The sequence below is a fragment of the Octopus sinensis genome, linkage group LG17 (assembly GCF_006345805.1).
Source record: "Octopus sinensis linkage group LG17, ASM634580v1, whole genome shotgun sequence".
NCBI lineage: Eukaryota > Metazoa > Mollusca > Cephalopoda > Octopoda > Octopodidae > Octopus > Octopus sinensis.
In genome coordinates this window covers 8,505,604-8,521,274 of record NC_043013.1, presented here as the reverse complement: position 1 = coordinate 8,521,274, position 15,671 = coordinate 8,505,604, and the positions used below count along the sequence as shown (strand labels likewise).

Here is a 15,671-nt window from a genome sequence, read left to right as displayed (position 1 = left end):
AAAAGATGTAAAGCAAAACTGACATCAGGGTAATATGAACTCAGGATGTTGGGGAACAAAGATGAATACACAATTATTACATTCAACCCTGTGGTCATGTTATTTCTACCATTCTACTGTTTTTTTCTTTTATTCTGTTATTTGTTTCAGTCATTTGACTGTGGCCATGCTGGAGCACCGCCTTTAGTCGAACAAATCGACCCCAAGACGTATTCTTTGTAAGCTTAGTACTTATGTTATCAGTCTTATTGCTGAACCACTAAGTTACAGGGACATAAACACACCAGCATCAGTTGTCAAGTGATGTTGAGGGGGACAAATACAGACACAAATACCCACACATACACACACACACACACACATATATGCATTTATATATATATGATGGGTTTCTTTCAGTTTCAGTTTACCAAATCCACTCACAAGGCTTTGGTCAGCCCCAGGCTATAGTAGAAGACACTTGCCTAAGGTGCCGTGAAGTTGAACTGAACCCGGAACCATGTGGTTGGTAAGGAAGCTACTTACCACACAGCCACTCCTGTGAGTTTTTTTTTCAAAGCACAGATACAGGAATTTTTGTTGCTATGGTTTTTAGTCCTAGTCCAGTCCTGATTGAGAAAATATATGATCAAACAAGTTCCCACATGACCGTCTGCTCTTTTTGTATATCTAGGACTACCTTGTTTAATGTGTGCACACATGCACGTGTGTGAGTGTGTGTGTGCATGTGCAAGTGTTTCAACTGTGGTTCCACAGTTGAGACACTCCTGTCACAACCTGGGACCTTGAAGACTGCATTAATGCAAAAAAGTATACTAGTCCCTTAATATTTTATATTCAGCATTTCATCTATTCAAAAAGACAATAAATACTTCATTTCATTTTACTATATATATATATATATATAGGCGCACGATAGGCGCAGGAGTGGCTGTGTGGTAAGTAGCTTGCTAACCAACCACATGGTTCCGGGTTCAGTCCCACTGCGTGGCATCTTGGGCAAGTGTCTTCTGCTATAGCCCTGGGCCGACCAATGCCTTGTGAGTGGATTTGGTAGACAGAAACTGAAAGAAGCCTGTCGTATATATGTATATATGTATGTGTGTGTGTTTGTGTGTCTGTGTTTGTTCCCCTAGCATTGCTTGACAACCGATGCTGGTGTGTTTACGTTCCCATCACTTAGCGGTTCGGCAAAAAGAGACCGATAGAATAAGTACTGGGCTTACAAAGAATAAGTCCCGGGGTCGATTTGCTCGACTAAAGGCGGTGCTCCAGCATGGCCGCAGCCAAATGACTAAAACAACTAAAAGAGTAAAAGAGTAATATAAATAAAACATAAAAAAACAGACAGAGTTGGAATAATATATATCCCTCTATACACAATCATACAAACCCCTTTTTATTTATATTCTTTGTAAGCCTAGTACTTATTCTATCGGTTTCTTTTACGGGAATGCAAACACACCAGCATCAGTTGTCAAGTGATGCTGGGGGGGGGGGGGAGGACAAACACAGACACACAACATATACACACACACATACATATATATATATATATATATATATATATATATATATACACAACACACCACACACATATATATATATTATATATATATATATATTTATATACGACGGGCTTCTTTCAGTTTCCGTCTACCAAATCCACTCACAAGGCTTTGTCCAAGTTGCCACACAGTGGGACTGAACCCAGAACCATGTGGTTGGTAAGCAAGCTCCTTATCATACAGCCACTCCTGCGCCTTCATTTATTTTAAAAGCAAACAATAACAAAAAACAAAAATCAGAAATGCAAAGGTACAGTTTAGCATGGTGGAATGGCTACTATTTCTAGTAGTTAAAAAGAGCTTCCAGGTAGCAAGCTGGCAGGATCATTAGTGTTGCTGGTGAAATGCTTAGCAGTATTTCACCTGTCATTCTGAGTTCAAATTCCGCCAAGGTTGACTTTGCCGTTCATCCTTTCAAGGTCAATAAATTAAGTACCAGTTGTGTACTGGAGGTGATCTAATTGACTGGTTTCTATTCCCAAATTTCAGGCCTTGTGCCTATAGTAAAGGGTAAAGACCCCCTTCGGTCATGTGTGACCATGGGTTTGCACCTAGAGAGTTACCCTCTGAGGCACAAGTCTGGGCAAGGTTGTTTTTATGGAAGACCAGCAGTCGCCCATGCATACCAGCCTCCCCTCTCCACGCCACCAGTGTTATCCAAGGGAAAGACAAAGGTCGATACAGCTTGACACCAGTGACGTCGCAACTCATTTCTACAGCTGAGTGAACTGGAGCAACGTGAAATAAAGTGCTTTGCTCAAGAACACAACACGCAGCCCGGTCCGGGATTCGAACTCACAACCTCACGATCGTAAGCTCGACGCTCTAACCACTGAGCCTAGTAGAAAGGATTATTTTTATTGTTGTGATTTAGTTCTAGGTTAGCCTTGATTGAGCAGACTAGTAATCAACAGCAACAAAAATCCAGCTGTGACCTTCCCATTTTTTTTTTCAGATACTATCTAACAATACATTATCTTGTATGTCCTTCATTTATTTTAAAAACAAAAAACAAAAAACAAAAAACAAAAACAGAAATGCAAAGGTACAGTTTAGCATGGAGGATTGGCTACTATTTCTAGTAGTTAAAAAGAGCTTCCAGGTAGCAAGCTGGCAGGATCATTAGCACACCAGGTAAAATGCTTAGCAGCATTTTGTCTGTTGTTATGTTCTGAGTTCAAATTCTGCCAAGGTTGATTTTGCCCTTCATTCTTTCAGGGTCGATAAAATAAGTACCAGTTAGGCTCCGGGGTTGATGTAATTGACTTAACCCCTGCCCTGAAATTTCTGGCATTGTACCAAAATTTGAAATTAATAGGAGCTACCTTATCCCAAAATAAGTTGATATCACTATTATTTAGCTCCAAGTCAGGCATGATTGAGTAGGTAAATAATCTTCAGCAACAATCCAATTGTGACCATCCCTTCATTTATTCAGTTAAATTATATCTAGCTCTACATTGTCGAACATGTCATGTTATTTTTTTTTTGTTTTTGTTGAGATGGTTGGTTGGATGTAACTCGGGAAATATTTAGCTGCTATATCTAATATCAACCAGAACCAGTGATCCTATAGAGGGCTTCCTCTTTTGATCATTATACAAAATAGGTTTAAAATATATATGAAAATTTACCTTACCTGAATTAATGGTAGACATCGTGTTGTAATCCTTTTTCAAGGTGGGAATTTACTACAAAGAGACAGAAAGACACACCTGAATTTATATATATATATTCAACATTTACAAACATTCGCCCTCACCTGGTCACAGATGGGTTTTTTGTTCACTGCTTCAGTCTCTCTTATCATAGCTGGTTTTTTGTTGTCTGTTTTAACTATTTAAAAAAATAATTGTTTGTAGTTTTCCAATAACAAATTAACATATTTATAAACGTGCATGAGAGTGCATGAGTATATGTATGTGTGTGAGTATGTATACGTGTGTGTATGTATGTATGTATGTATGTATGTATGTATGTAGTATGTATTGTATGTATGTATGTATGTTATGTATGTATGTATTATGTATGTATGTATGTAGTATGTATGTATGCATGCATGTATGTATATTGTATGTATGTATGTATGTATGTATGTTATGTATGTATGTAAGTATGTATGTATGTATGTATGTATGTATGTATGTATGTATGTATGTATGTATGTATGTATGTGAATATGAAGGTGAGTCAGGGTATGTAACTTTGTGGGGTATGTGCTTGTGTGAATGTGTGCAGATGTATTTGAGCAGATGTGAGCTGTGATGAGAAATATGTATATATGTGTATATATATGTGGAGAAGGGGGAACAAAAAGTGGCATGTGTGTGTGTGTGTGTGTGCATGTGTGTGTGTGTGTATTATGTTTGTGTGTGTGGATATCTATGAGTCAGAGTGTATACGTATTGTGTATGTGTGTATGTAAGTGACACAAAGTGTGTGAATGTGAGTGAGTGCAGGTGTGTATGTCTATAATATATATATTTATAATAATATATATATATATTATTATATATATATATAAGAGAGAGAGAGAGAGGGAGAGAGAGAGGGGGAGAGAGAGAAGGAGAGAAACAAAGAGAGAGATGCAGATTGACAATAAATAGATAGATAAATGAATATCCCTCTCTCTCTTTGGGAGAGGCACAAGCACCTACACGCACATATACACACACGGCAGTAACTTCCACCTACTGAATTCAATCACAAAGCTCCGGTCAGCTCGGGGCTATAGTGAAAGACACCTACCCAAAGTGCCACGCAGTGGGACTGAACCCGAAACCATGTAGCTAGGAAGCAAGCTCCCTAACCACACATATATATATATATATATATATACTAGACTACCTGTGATCCATTGAGTCATCTGGAAAGTCTGAGTTTCCCAGCAATGGAATTTTGTTTCGTGAGCTTTTTTTTTACTTTTCCATGTTATTTCACAAGCTTTCAATGAATGTGACATCGAAATCACATGTAAACGGCTCCTTTCCCCAGAAAAGAAAAAGATTCGGCTGCTATTTCTTGCACACCCTGTTACCATGTAACAGGTATTTCAGGTCCTTTATCACAAATAGCTGTTACATGGTAGCAGGGTGTGCTAGAAATAGCAGCCAAATTTTTGTAATGGTATTCCCTTGGGGCGATCTTTCACTCTGACTCTCAGAACTGTCACCCGGATCAGCTGGTTTTGTTAATTTCCGTAAAAAATTTTATATATTTACTTTTGTTTTAAAGTGAAAGATGTATGAATGTGTATATGGAATGAACATGTGTGTGTGTGAGAGAGAGAGAGAGAGCCACTTACTCGTACATGAGAACACACACATTCACTCACTCTCTCTCACACACACATGCACATGTACACACAAAAAGATGTACATGTATTGATGTATGTATGTATACATGACAATACACCTCTTCCCTCACTGTCCCTCACCCTTTCTCTCTCTTTTCCTCTCTCTCTTTCTCTTTCTCTCTCTCTCTCTCTCTCATAGACACACACACACATGCACGTCCATTTCATATACATATACATATGTCTTTCACTTTAAAGCAAAAGCAAATAAATATAACTTTTTATGGAAATTATCAATCTCTGGATGACAGTCAAAGCGAAAGATCACCATTCACTTGAAAATAATTAAAAAAAGACATTAAAATATGGTCTGATTAAAGAAAGCTAAAATATAAATACTTACTGTACAAACAACTTACATTTTTGAAATCACATTCAGTTAAAAATATTTCTTAACGATTAAAATATTGTATATATCAAAAAGTCAACATTTTTTCTCTTAGAGAGTGTGAAGACTATGTATGTGTATATGTCACAGATAGCAGACGGGTGTTTGTGTTGATTGAAAAGCCATGACATTCATTATATATGTGTGTATTCTGTATGTGTATGTGTTGACATCACAGAAGCCATGTTTTATTTCATCAAGAAATAACAAACAAAAATTTGTGTTTAATCATTTTCATTAATAAATAAAGATCCAAATATCACAAAAATTTGTACTGCACTACCAAAGGTAAGTATGAAAATAAATATGTAAAAAAAATTAAGATATAATATACTACTTCTGAGATATTTCAGGTACACACAAACATCTCTTGAGTTTTAGCATCATTAAGATATATATATATATATATATATATATATATATATATATTCTATGTGGCCGTTTGCCAGCTCTGTCTGGCAACCGTGTCGGTGGCACGTAAAAGCACCATCCGTTCGCATCCGTTGCAGCCTCGGCTGGCCCCCGTGCCGGTGACACGTAAAAGCACCGTCCGTTCGTGGCCGTTTGCCAGCTCTGTCTGGCCCCGTGTCGGGTGGCAGCTAAAAGCACCATCCGTTTGTGTCCGTTGCCAGCATCACCTGGCCCCGTGCCGGTGACACGTAAAAGCACCATCCGTTCTGGCCGTTCGCCACTCTGTCTGGCACCTGTGCAGGTGGCACGTAAAAAACCACCCACTACACTCGCGGGGTGGTTGGCTTAGGAAGGCATCCAGCCGTAGAAACACTGCCAGATCTGACTGGGCCTGACGAAGCCTTCCAGCTTCACAGACCCCAGTTGACCCATCCAACCCATGCTAGCATGGAAAGCGGACACTAAACGATGATGATGATGATGATGATGATACCTGATGCTGCTGATATATAAGATATATATATATATATTTTATATACCTGATAATGCTGATATATATAGATAAATTAAATTAGAGATAAAACAACTATTAGGTAACTCCCTAATATTATATATATATATATAGGTGCAGGAGTGGCTGTGTGGTAAGAAGCTTCCTTTCTAACCACATGGTCCCAGGTTCAGTTCCACAACGTGGCATCTTGGGCAAATATCTTCTACTATAGCTTTTTGCCAACCAAAGCCTTGTGAGTAGATTTCATAAACATAAAATGAAAAAAAGCTTGTTGTATATAGTCTCCCCAGCATTGTTTGACACTGGTGTGTTTACGTCCCTGTAACCTAGTGGTTCGGCAAAAGAACTGATTAAATAAGTACTCAGCTTACAAAGAATAAGTCCTGGGGTCAATTTGTTCAACTAATTTTGTAGCAATGTGAAATAAAGTGTGTTGGAAATTATGTTTTGTAAACGACAGACTATGCTGATGATCTTGCAGATATTTGCATGTTCATATACGTAAATATTAACAAGTGAAACCAAAGGTACATAGGTAATAGTTTTTTATTTCATATATTTTCATTTGTCTTGCTTATTTTTACATTTTGGTTTTTTGCTGAGATTTTTTTTGAGAACACATTCTTCCTAGTAATGGTGATTTGACGTCTATGTTTAGCATAAAGGGTGACCACTTTAGTGGTCATTCCTCTAAATTTTGTATGTATATATATATATATATATGTATGTATGTATATATGTATGTATGTATGTATGTATGTATATACACAGACATATGGCCTGGCCCCCGTGCCGGTGGCACGTAAAAGCACCATCCGTTCGTGGCCATTGCCAGCCTCGCCTGGTCCCTGTGCCGGTGGCACGTAAAAAGCACCATCCGATCATGGCCGTTGCCAGCCTCGCCTGGCCCCCGTGCCGGTGACACGTAAAAAGTACCATCCATCCGTGGCTGTTTGCCAACTCCGTCTGGCACCTGTGCGAGTGGCACGTAAAAAGCACCCACTACACTCACGGAGTGGTTGGCGTTAGGAAGGGCATCCAGCCATAGAAACACTGCCAGATCAGACTGGGCCTGATGCAGCCTTCTGGCTTCACAGACCCCAGCTGAACCGTCCAACCCATGCTAGCATGGAGAACGGACGCTAAATGATGATGATGATGATGATGATGATGATGATATATGCACAGTGAGCTTCTTTTAGTTTCTGTCTACCAAATCCCACTCAAAGATTTGGGCAAATTGGGGCTATAGTAGAAGACATGTGCCAAGGGTGACATGCAATGAGATTGAACCCAGAGCCATGTGTCTAGGAAACATACACACACATACACAAACACACACACAGTTGCTGAAAGGTTTTTGATGGTCATTGACTTTGTCCGACATTCAGACAAAGCCAATGACCAGCAAAAGTTGAAAGTCACTGTCAACCTTTTCTTTGTAGAAATAAATGTAATACTCTACTTAAAATCTATGGACTGATCCTTCAATTACCGTTTGACTCTTTTATATATTTAGCTACACATAAAAACAAACATAAATGTATGCATTTATGTGTTTGTGTGCATGTGTATATTCATTAATATATATATATAATATATACTATATATATATATATATATATTTGTATCCTTGTGTGTTGTTGTATTGGAAAGGTTAAGAGGCTTCACACAAGTAAATATAGATCAACCCATTAGCATTCAGCTTACTCTGACAAATGAAATGCCTATTGTTTTGAATTAATCATGCATTATCTTGTAGCTTTGAGACTTTTAATGATGTGATTGTTTCTTTCTAGAATGATATTGTAGCATAAATGTGAGAGGCCAGGTTTGGCTCGGTTGAACGTAAAACAGGTACAATATTTGGGCTGGATGTGACCTGTTTAAATGCTAAAAGGTAAAAAGGTAAAAGTAGGCATAAGAGTGGCTGTGTGGTAAGTAGCTTGCTTACCAAACACATGGTTCCGGTTTCAGTCCCACTGCATTTGTCAAGTGATGTTGAGGGGACAAACACAGACACACAAACATATACACACATACATACATATATATATATATATATATATATATATACATATATATATATATGATGGGCTTCTTTCAATTTCCGTGTATCAAATCCACTCACAAGGCTTTGGTCGGCCTGAGGCTATAGTAGAAGACACTTGCCCAAGGTGCCACGCAGTAGGACTGAACCCAGAACCATGTGGTTGGTAAGCAAGATACTTACCTCACAGCCACTCTTGCGCCTCATAAGGACAGGTTTCCCGGTTTCATGCTGTATATATCCCACACCTGGACAGGACGCAAGTCTATCACAGGATTACTCATTTTTGCCAGCTGAGTGGACTGGAGCAATATGAAATTAAGTATTTTGTTCAAGAACACAACACGTTGCTCAGTCCAGGATTTGAAACCACAATCTTATGATCATAAGTCTAACACCCTAACCACTAGGCCATGCACTTCCACCACCTGGCATAAAGCCAACTCCTTCAGTACTATTCCCCTCTCACTTGACTGGGCTTGTTTCCTGAATTACTTGGTTACCCCACTGGTGCTTGTGCCACATAAAAAGCACTGAGTGCATTTTGTATTTCAAGGTTTTTCTATGTAAATTTGTTGGTACATAACCTAATAAGCAGTATGTTATGTTTGTATGTATCAATTGCTTTTATATGAAAGACAAATGTAGACACATACCTCCCACTTCACCTCCACAACTGAGTGGTCAGGTGACAGGAAGAGTATCCCTCCTGAAAAAAAATGATTGCACCATCAACATTTTTTTGCAATGTACTCAAATTTTGCAAAAACTACTCTAGCCAAACTAGCTTGGAAGAATAAATGTGTAACAACAGACACCCACCAAACATATGCACACACACACACACCACACACTCTCTCTCTCTCTCACTCTCTCTCTATTTATATATATATTATATATATATATATATATTATATAGATATATATATGTTTATATTATATAATATATATATATATATATATATATATACATATATAATATACATTATATTAATATATATACTATATATATAATTATAAATATATATATATATTATATACATATATATATAATATATATATATGATATATATATATATATTATATATAAATATATTATATATATAATATATATATATATATATTTATATATATATATATATATGATAGATGATATATGTGTGTGCGTATGTGTGCATGTGGGCACGTGCACGTCTGTGTGTCTGTTGTGGTAAAGAGTGGTGGTGGTGGTATAGGTGGTGGTAGTGGTGGTGGTCGTGGTGGTCTTGGTGGCGGTGGGGTTAATTTTGGCTATTTCTTTATGTAAGAATAGTTAAAGCTTTATTCACAGCTGAATTTAGCTAAATTAGCCAAGTTGTTAACTAAGCATGAAACTGTTTAATCATTATATCTATTGAATATAGTTTTTTTTTTTCTTTTTTTTTGCCATAATATATATTGTTAGTATATTATATTTTGTTGTTTTTATATAAACACACAGGTTTTCATTCTTTAGTTTGATAACATACAAGCTTATATATGTGTGTAGATGTGTGTGTGTGCACATGTGATTTTTGTGTGCATGTGTACGTATACACACACATGCACACACACACAAACACAAGCACACACATATATATACATATACATACATGTGTGTGTGTGTGTGTGTGTGCACATGTGACTTTTGTGTGTGTGTACGTATACACACACATGCACACACACACACATGCACACACATATACACACACACATATATATACATATACATACATGTGTGTGTGTGTGTGTGTGTGTGCACATGTGATTTTTGTGTGTGTGTGTGTGTGTGTACATATATGCACACGCATACACATACACACACACATATATATCCACACACATACATATATACATATACTTATATATGTGTGTGTGTGTATGTGTGTGTGTGTGTGTGTGTGTGCTCAGCACATGACTCTACAAGCTGCATTGCAGACAACCTGTCTAAAAGGACAGTGACTCGACTCTGAAGAAGAACTGATACAGAGTGGTCAGCTGGCCTGTGCTCAACATATCTAGCGCTAGTTACACAATGAAATGAATGTGTCTAGTACACTCATAACAGCCATGAGGCATGGCTCATCATTACTGGGCAGATTTCTAAAAAAATTTGAGGTAATTTGTCATAAGGCATCCAATTTGGAAAGGTCCCACTTAGAGGCCAGAGACCACAGACTGGTCCTAACAGTTCGGTAATGAGGTTGGTGATAGAAAGGGCACCCGGGTACAGTGATCATAACAAAAATGTTGCCAAAAATGGGTGATCTCTGCAAGGTAGACATTGTGGGCTATCTATATAGGAGGTACTAATACCAAATAAGTATATAGGTATATATAGATATATTACGGAGATGTACTTGCATAGCGAGTGACTTGATCTGAGATCGTGTGCTGGAACGAAAACAATTGCAGCGTGGAAGTTGTTTATAAGCTGTTTAAGAAACACACAAAAACCATTAGATTCACTTCAACATTTAAATTTAATTTGTCAAAATATTTTCATCGCTTTGAGACCGCAACCTGTTCACTGGCAAAAGAGATTGCAGTGCTTTCGGGTCCTGTATATGCAGGCTGTAGGGCATTCATGAGTTGATAGAGCAGTGCTTGAAATTTTCCAGCATTAAACTGCATGTAGTTTATTTCAGCTCATTTGTATATTGAATTCAGGTCCCGCTGTAAGCTAATGACGTCATCTTGGTTTTTTTTTATTGCCTGTGATAATTTTGTATCATTGGCATGACAGTGATTGTCCGAGTGACCGTGGGCATGTTTAAGAGGGTTATTATGAATAGTAATGGCCCTAGGGGATGCCACTTAGGATTTGAGTTTCCTCAGAAAGTGCACCATTGGCTGCATCTACCTGACTTCTGTCTTTGAGGAAGTCATGCAGCCACTCTCCCAATTTACCAGCAACGCCAAGGTCTCATAGTTTATGACATATTATGCCATGATTTACCTAATCATATGTCTTTGCAAAGTCAAGGTATATCAGGCTGACATCTGTATGGTCAAGCATTGTAGGAGTTGTGTGAGGCAGCTTCTTCCTGGACTGAACTCATGCTGTGTATAGTTTGGTAGATCATATTCATCCAGGAACATAATCATACATATGTATGCGTGAATGCCTGTGGCTTAGTGGTTATGGTATTCAGCTAACGATTGTAAGGTCGTGAGTTCAATTCCTAGCAACATGTTGCGTCCTTGAGCAAGACACTTTATTTTACATTGCTCCAGTCCACTCAGCTGGTAAAAATGAGTAGTACTTGTATCTCAAAGAGCCAACCTTGTCACACTCTGTGTCATGCTGAATCTTCCTGAGAACTATGTTAAAGGTACACATGTCTGTGGAGTACTCAACCACATGCACATTAATTTCATGAGCAGGCTAATCTATTGATCAGATCAACAGGAACTTTCATTGTCATAACTGGCAGAGTGCCAGTTGTATATATCATCATCATCATCATCATCATCATCATCGTCGTCGTCATCATCATCATCACCATCATCTTCATCATCATCACCATCATCATCTTCATCATCATCATCATCATCATCATCATCGTCATCGTCGTCGCCGTCGTCGTCGTCGTCATCATCGTCATCATCATCATCATAATCTGTTTTTCCTAGTTTGACAGGAGCTGGCAAGCCAGGAGGCTGCATCAGGCTCCAATCGTCTGTTTTACTGGCTGAATGGACTGGAGTGATGTGAAATGAAATGTCTTGCTCAAGAACACAATGCATTGCTCTGTCTTACGATCATGAATCCAACACTCTAACCACTAAGCCAGTATTAAGCATTAACCAGTATTATATTGAGAGAGAGAGAAATAATTAGAGACAATGAAGAATAATGATATTATAGAGAGAGAGAGATTATTTTTTCTCTCTCTCTCTCTTTCTCAAGAAGAATGGAGAGGAACAAGTTCTTTTATTATATCAATTTACAATTGTTTCATCTGATTTCAGTCTCATGATATTGAATTGAGATAAAACAATTGTAAATTGATGTCATAAAAGAACTTGATCGCTCTTTTCCTCTTGTTTGTAATTGTAAAAACCCTGCAGATATGAATGGATTTTCAGCCATGTGTTTTATAAAGCTAACAGTCATCAGATTACTGTCTGTCTCATAATCTATACCCGAGGATAAACTTAATATGGTAAACTCCAGGGTTAAAACCTGAATGAAATTAAACTCTCCCTCTCTCTTTATATATATAACTTTTATTCACCTAACTTCAAGCTGCGTGGACTATACCAAACTAGCTTGGTGCCTCAATTAAGTACCTAATTCAACTGAATCTTAAATATTTTATATATATATATACATGTAATATATATATATATATATATAATATATATATATACATACAAATATGTATATATATATATATATATATATATATATAATATATATATATATACATATATATACACTATATATGCATATATACATACATGCACATATATTTTATATTATATGATTAAATGCCTTGCATCCTTTTCCAAGTAAGTTTTTTTTCCTATCTATCTAACTATCTATATATATATATATACATATATATATACACACACACAAATGCACAAACATACAAAAATGCATACACACACACACAACACACACAACCACACACACACACACACACACACACACACATACACACACACACACACACATACACACACACACTCATATCCCTTTGGTATTCAATTGTATCAACAGCTGCAAAACAAGGAATGGTACATTTAAAACAAGAAACCAAAGAAGAAACAACAATAACAACAACAACAGCAACAACAACAACAGCAACAACAACAACAGCAACAACAACAACAGCAACAACAACAGTGAAATCTACTTACCTCTACTGTCAAGATGTTAGAAACAGCAGCCAAGTCTTTCTCAGTTCAGATGCTGTTGTTTTGAAAAAGGAAGAATACTTGGAATGATGTTGTTCTTATGCATTGTGCTCAAGGCTAGTATACTTATTCAACAGCAACAACAACAACAGAGGGGTTTGGATTCACAGTCGAGTTACCCTACCTCAGTCAGTTTGTCTTATTAGTTCAGAATCAAGTTGAGCTAGCTCACATGAATATATACACATATACATGTGTTGTGTGTGTGTGTGTGTGTGTGTGTGTGTGTGTTTGTTTGTGTGTGTGTATATATATATATATATATATTTGTATATATATATATATAATAATATATATATACATATATATATATACAAATATATACATACACAACACACACACACACACATTATATATATACATATGAATATATATATATAAATATATATATATATATATATATGCATAAATTTCATACATACACTAGCTTATATGCATTCGTACACATATACACATGCATTTATCTCATAAACACACCATATATGTACTTAATTCTTTCTGATTCACACACACGCACACACACACACACACATGTATGCACGTACACATGCACTCACACACGCACACACTCACACACATGTGCAAATTGATCCATATGCATAGATACATACACATATCTCATGCACACATGAACACACGCAAATTCGCATACAAGCACGTTCGTGCACTCACACATAAATATTCCTTATCACATCCAAGATATAAAAAAAAAAGAAGAAAGAAACAAAACAAAAATCAGTCCACCTGAATTACAAGCTTACAATAACCAACAATACTAAACCATTGTCCCAGTTGTAAAGCTGCCTTCATCCTTTTGTCTATTCGATAGCTACTGCAATTATCACTTCTCTTCAGAACCTGTTAAGTACAAACTACACTCTACTTAATATTCTTCCTTCTCGACTTTCTCTCGCACCTTCCCTGCTCTGTCTTATCTTCCGGCCTTTCTATCATCCTCTTTTATCCGCCTTCTTCGCAAATGCTTTGACCTTCTTCAACTTCATTATTCCCACTTATAATTTCTTCCTGATAATCTTCCTTGAGTTACAATAATTTAGACTCAAATGCTAACTGTATTAACATTGCCTCTTTAATCCTGTTTCTCCTATATCTCTGTCTCTTCGTTTGGGCAAGTTTGTAAAGACCTTTCAAGGTACAACAACTACCCACCCTCTTCGTATTATTGCAGCCGATGAAGAGGTGTCAACGGAAGTCACTCAGAAGAGGATGGGTAGTTTCTAAGTGGTTGGTTGCTTGACCTGCCGGAATTAGCAGCCAAATTTCTCTCAAATCACACCATCACCATCATCACCACCACTACCACCACCACCACCACAGTCGTCATCGTCATCATTATCATTATATTTTAACAGCATCCTTCTTTCATGTTGACATGGAAATAATTAGCTGTAATAATGATTTCTTACTTAGATACTTGTCTAATTGAATAAATAACAGGAGGATTACTTGCATTTGTATTAATGACCATGGCTGAAAGAAAGGAAATCCAAGAACAAAGTTAGAGAAAACATTTTTTTTTTCTTTAATTTAATTTTATCTGAAGGAAAGGACCGTTTTCAGGCCCTTCAGAGTCCTGCCCCCTAAAACCAGTGACACTTAATGCTGTTCATGTTATTCTTGAAAAGATCCAAGTTGACAGCTGCAAGAAAAAGATAGGCTAGGAAGTTATCAAACAACTATACAAGGATGCTACCAAAGGATGCTACACAAAGATGCTACACAGGGATCTTACAAAAGGATGCTACATAAGCATGATACATATGGATGCTACACAAGGATGCTACTCAAGGATGCTACACAACGATGCACACAACGATGCTACACAACGATGCTACACAACGATGCTACACAAGATGCTACACAAGGATGCTAACAACGATGCTACACAACATGCTACACAACGATGCTACACACGATGCTACACACGATGCTACAAACGATGCTACACAAGGATGTTACATAGGATGCTACACAACGATGCTACACAAGGATGCTACACAACGATGCTACCAAAGATGCTACACAACGATGCTACACAACATGCTACACAACGATGCTACACAACACAACGATGCTACACAACGATGCTACACAACGATGCTACACAACGATGCTACACAACGATGCTACACAACGATGCTACACAAGGATGCTACACAACGATGCTACCAAAGGATGCTACACAACGATGCTACACAACGATGCTACACAACGATGCTACACAACGATGCTACACAACGATGCTACACAACGATGCTACACAACGATGCTACACAACGATGCTACACAACGATGCTACACAACGATGCTACATAAGGATGCTACACAACGATGCTACACAACGATGCTACACAAGGATGTTTCATAAGGATGCTACTCAAGGATGCTACACAACGATGCTGCACAACGATGCTACA

The 15,671-nt window shown here is 37.4% G+C and overlaps 1 protein-coding gene across 2 annotated transcripts in view; it reads right to left on the bottom strand.

Annotated features, from left to right (window-relative positions):
- LOC115221029 (synaptotagmin-16) overlaps positions 1-13,296 on the bottom strand; it is a 225,964-nt gene extending 212,668 nt beyond the window's left edge. The window contains exons 1-2 of one of the 2 annotated variants that reach the window (XM_036510328.1): positions 13,177-13,296; positions 3,208-3,259 (exon numbers count right to left, since the gene is read on the bottom strand). In XM_036510328.1, the coding sequence (XP_036366221.1) occupies positions 3,208-3,226 (19 nt within the window). In that variant the 5' untranslated portion in view covers positions 3,227-3,259; positions 13,177-13,296. Of the gene's footprint in view, positions 1-3,207; positions 3,370-13,176 lie in introns of those variants that run through there. The other variant, XM_036510327.1, reaches the window with a different exon arrangement.
- Positions 13,297-15,671: the final 2,375 nt, after the last annotated feature.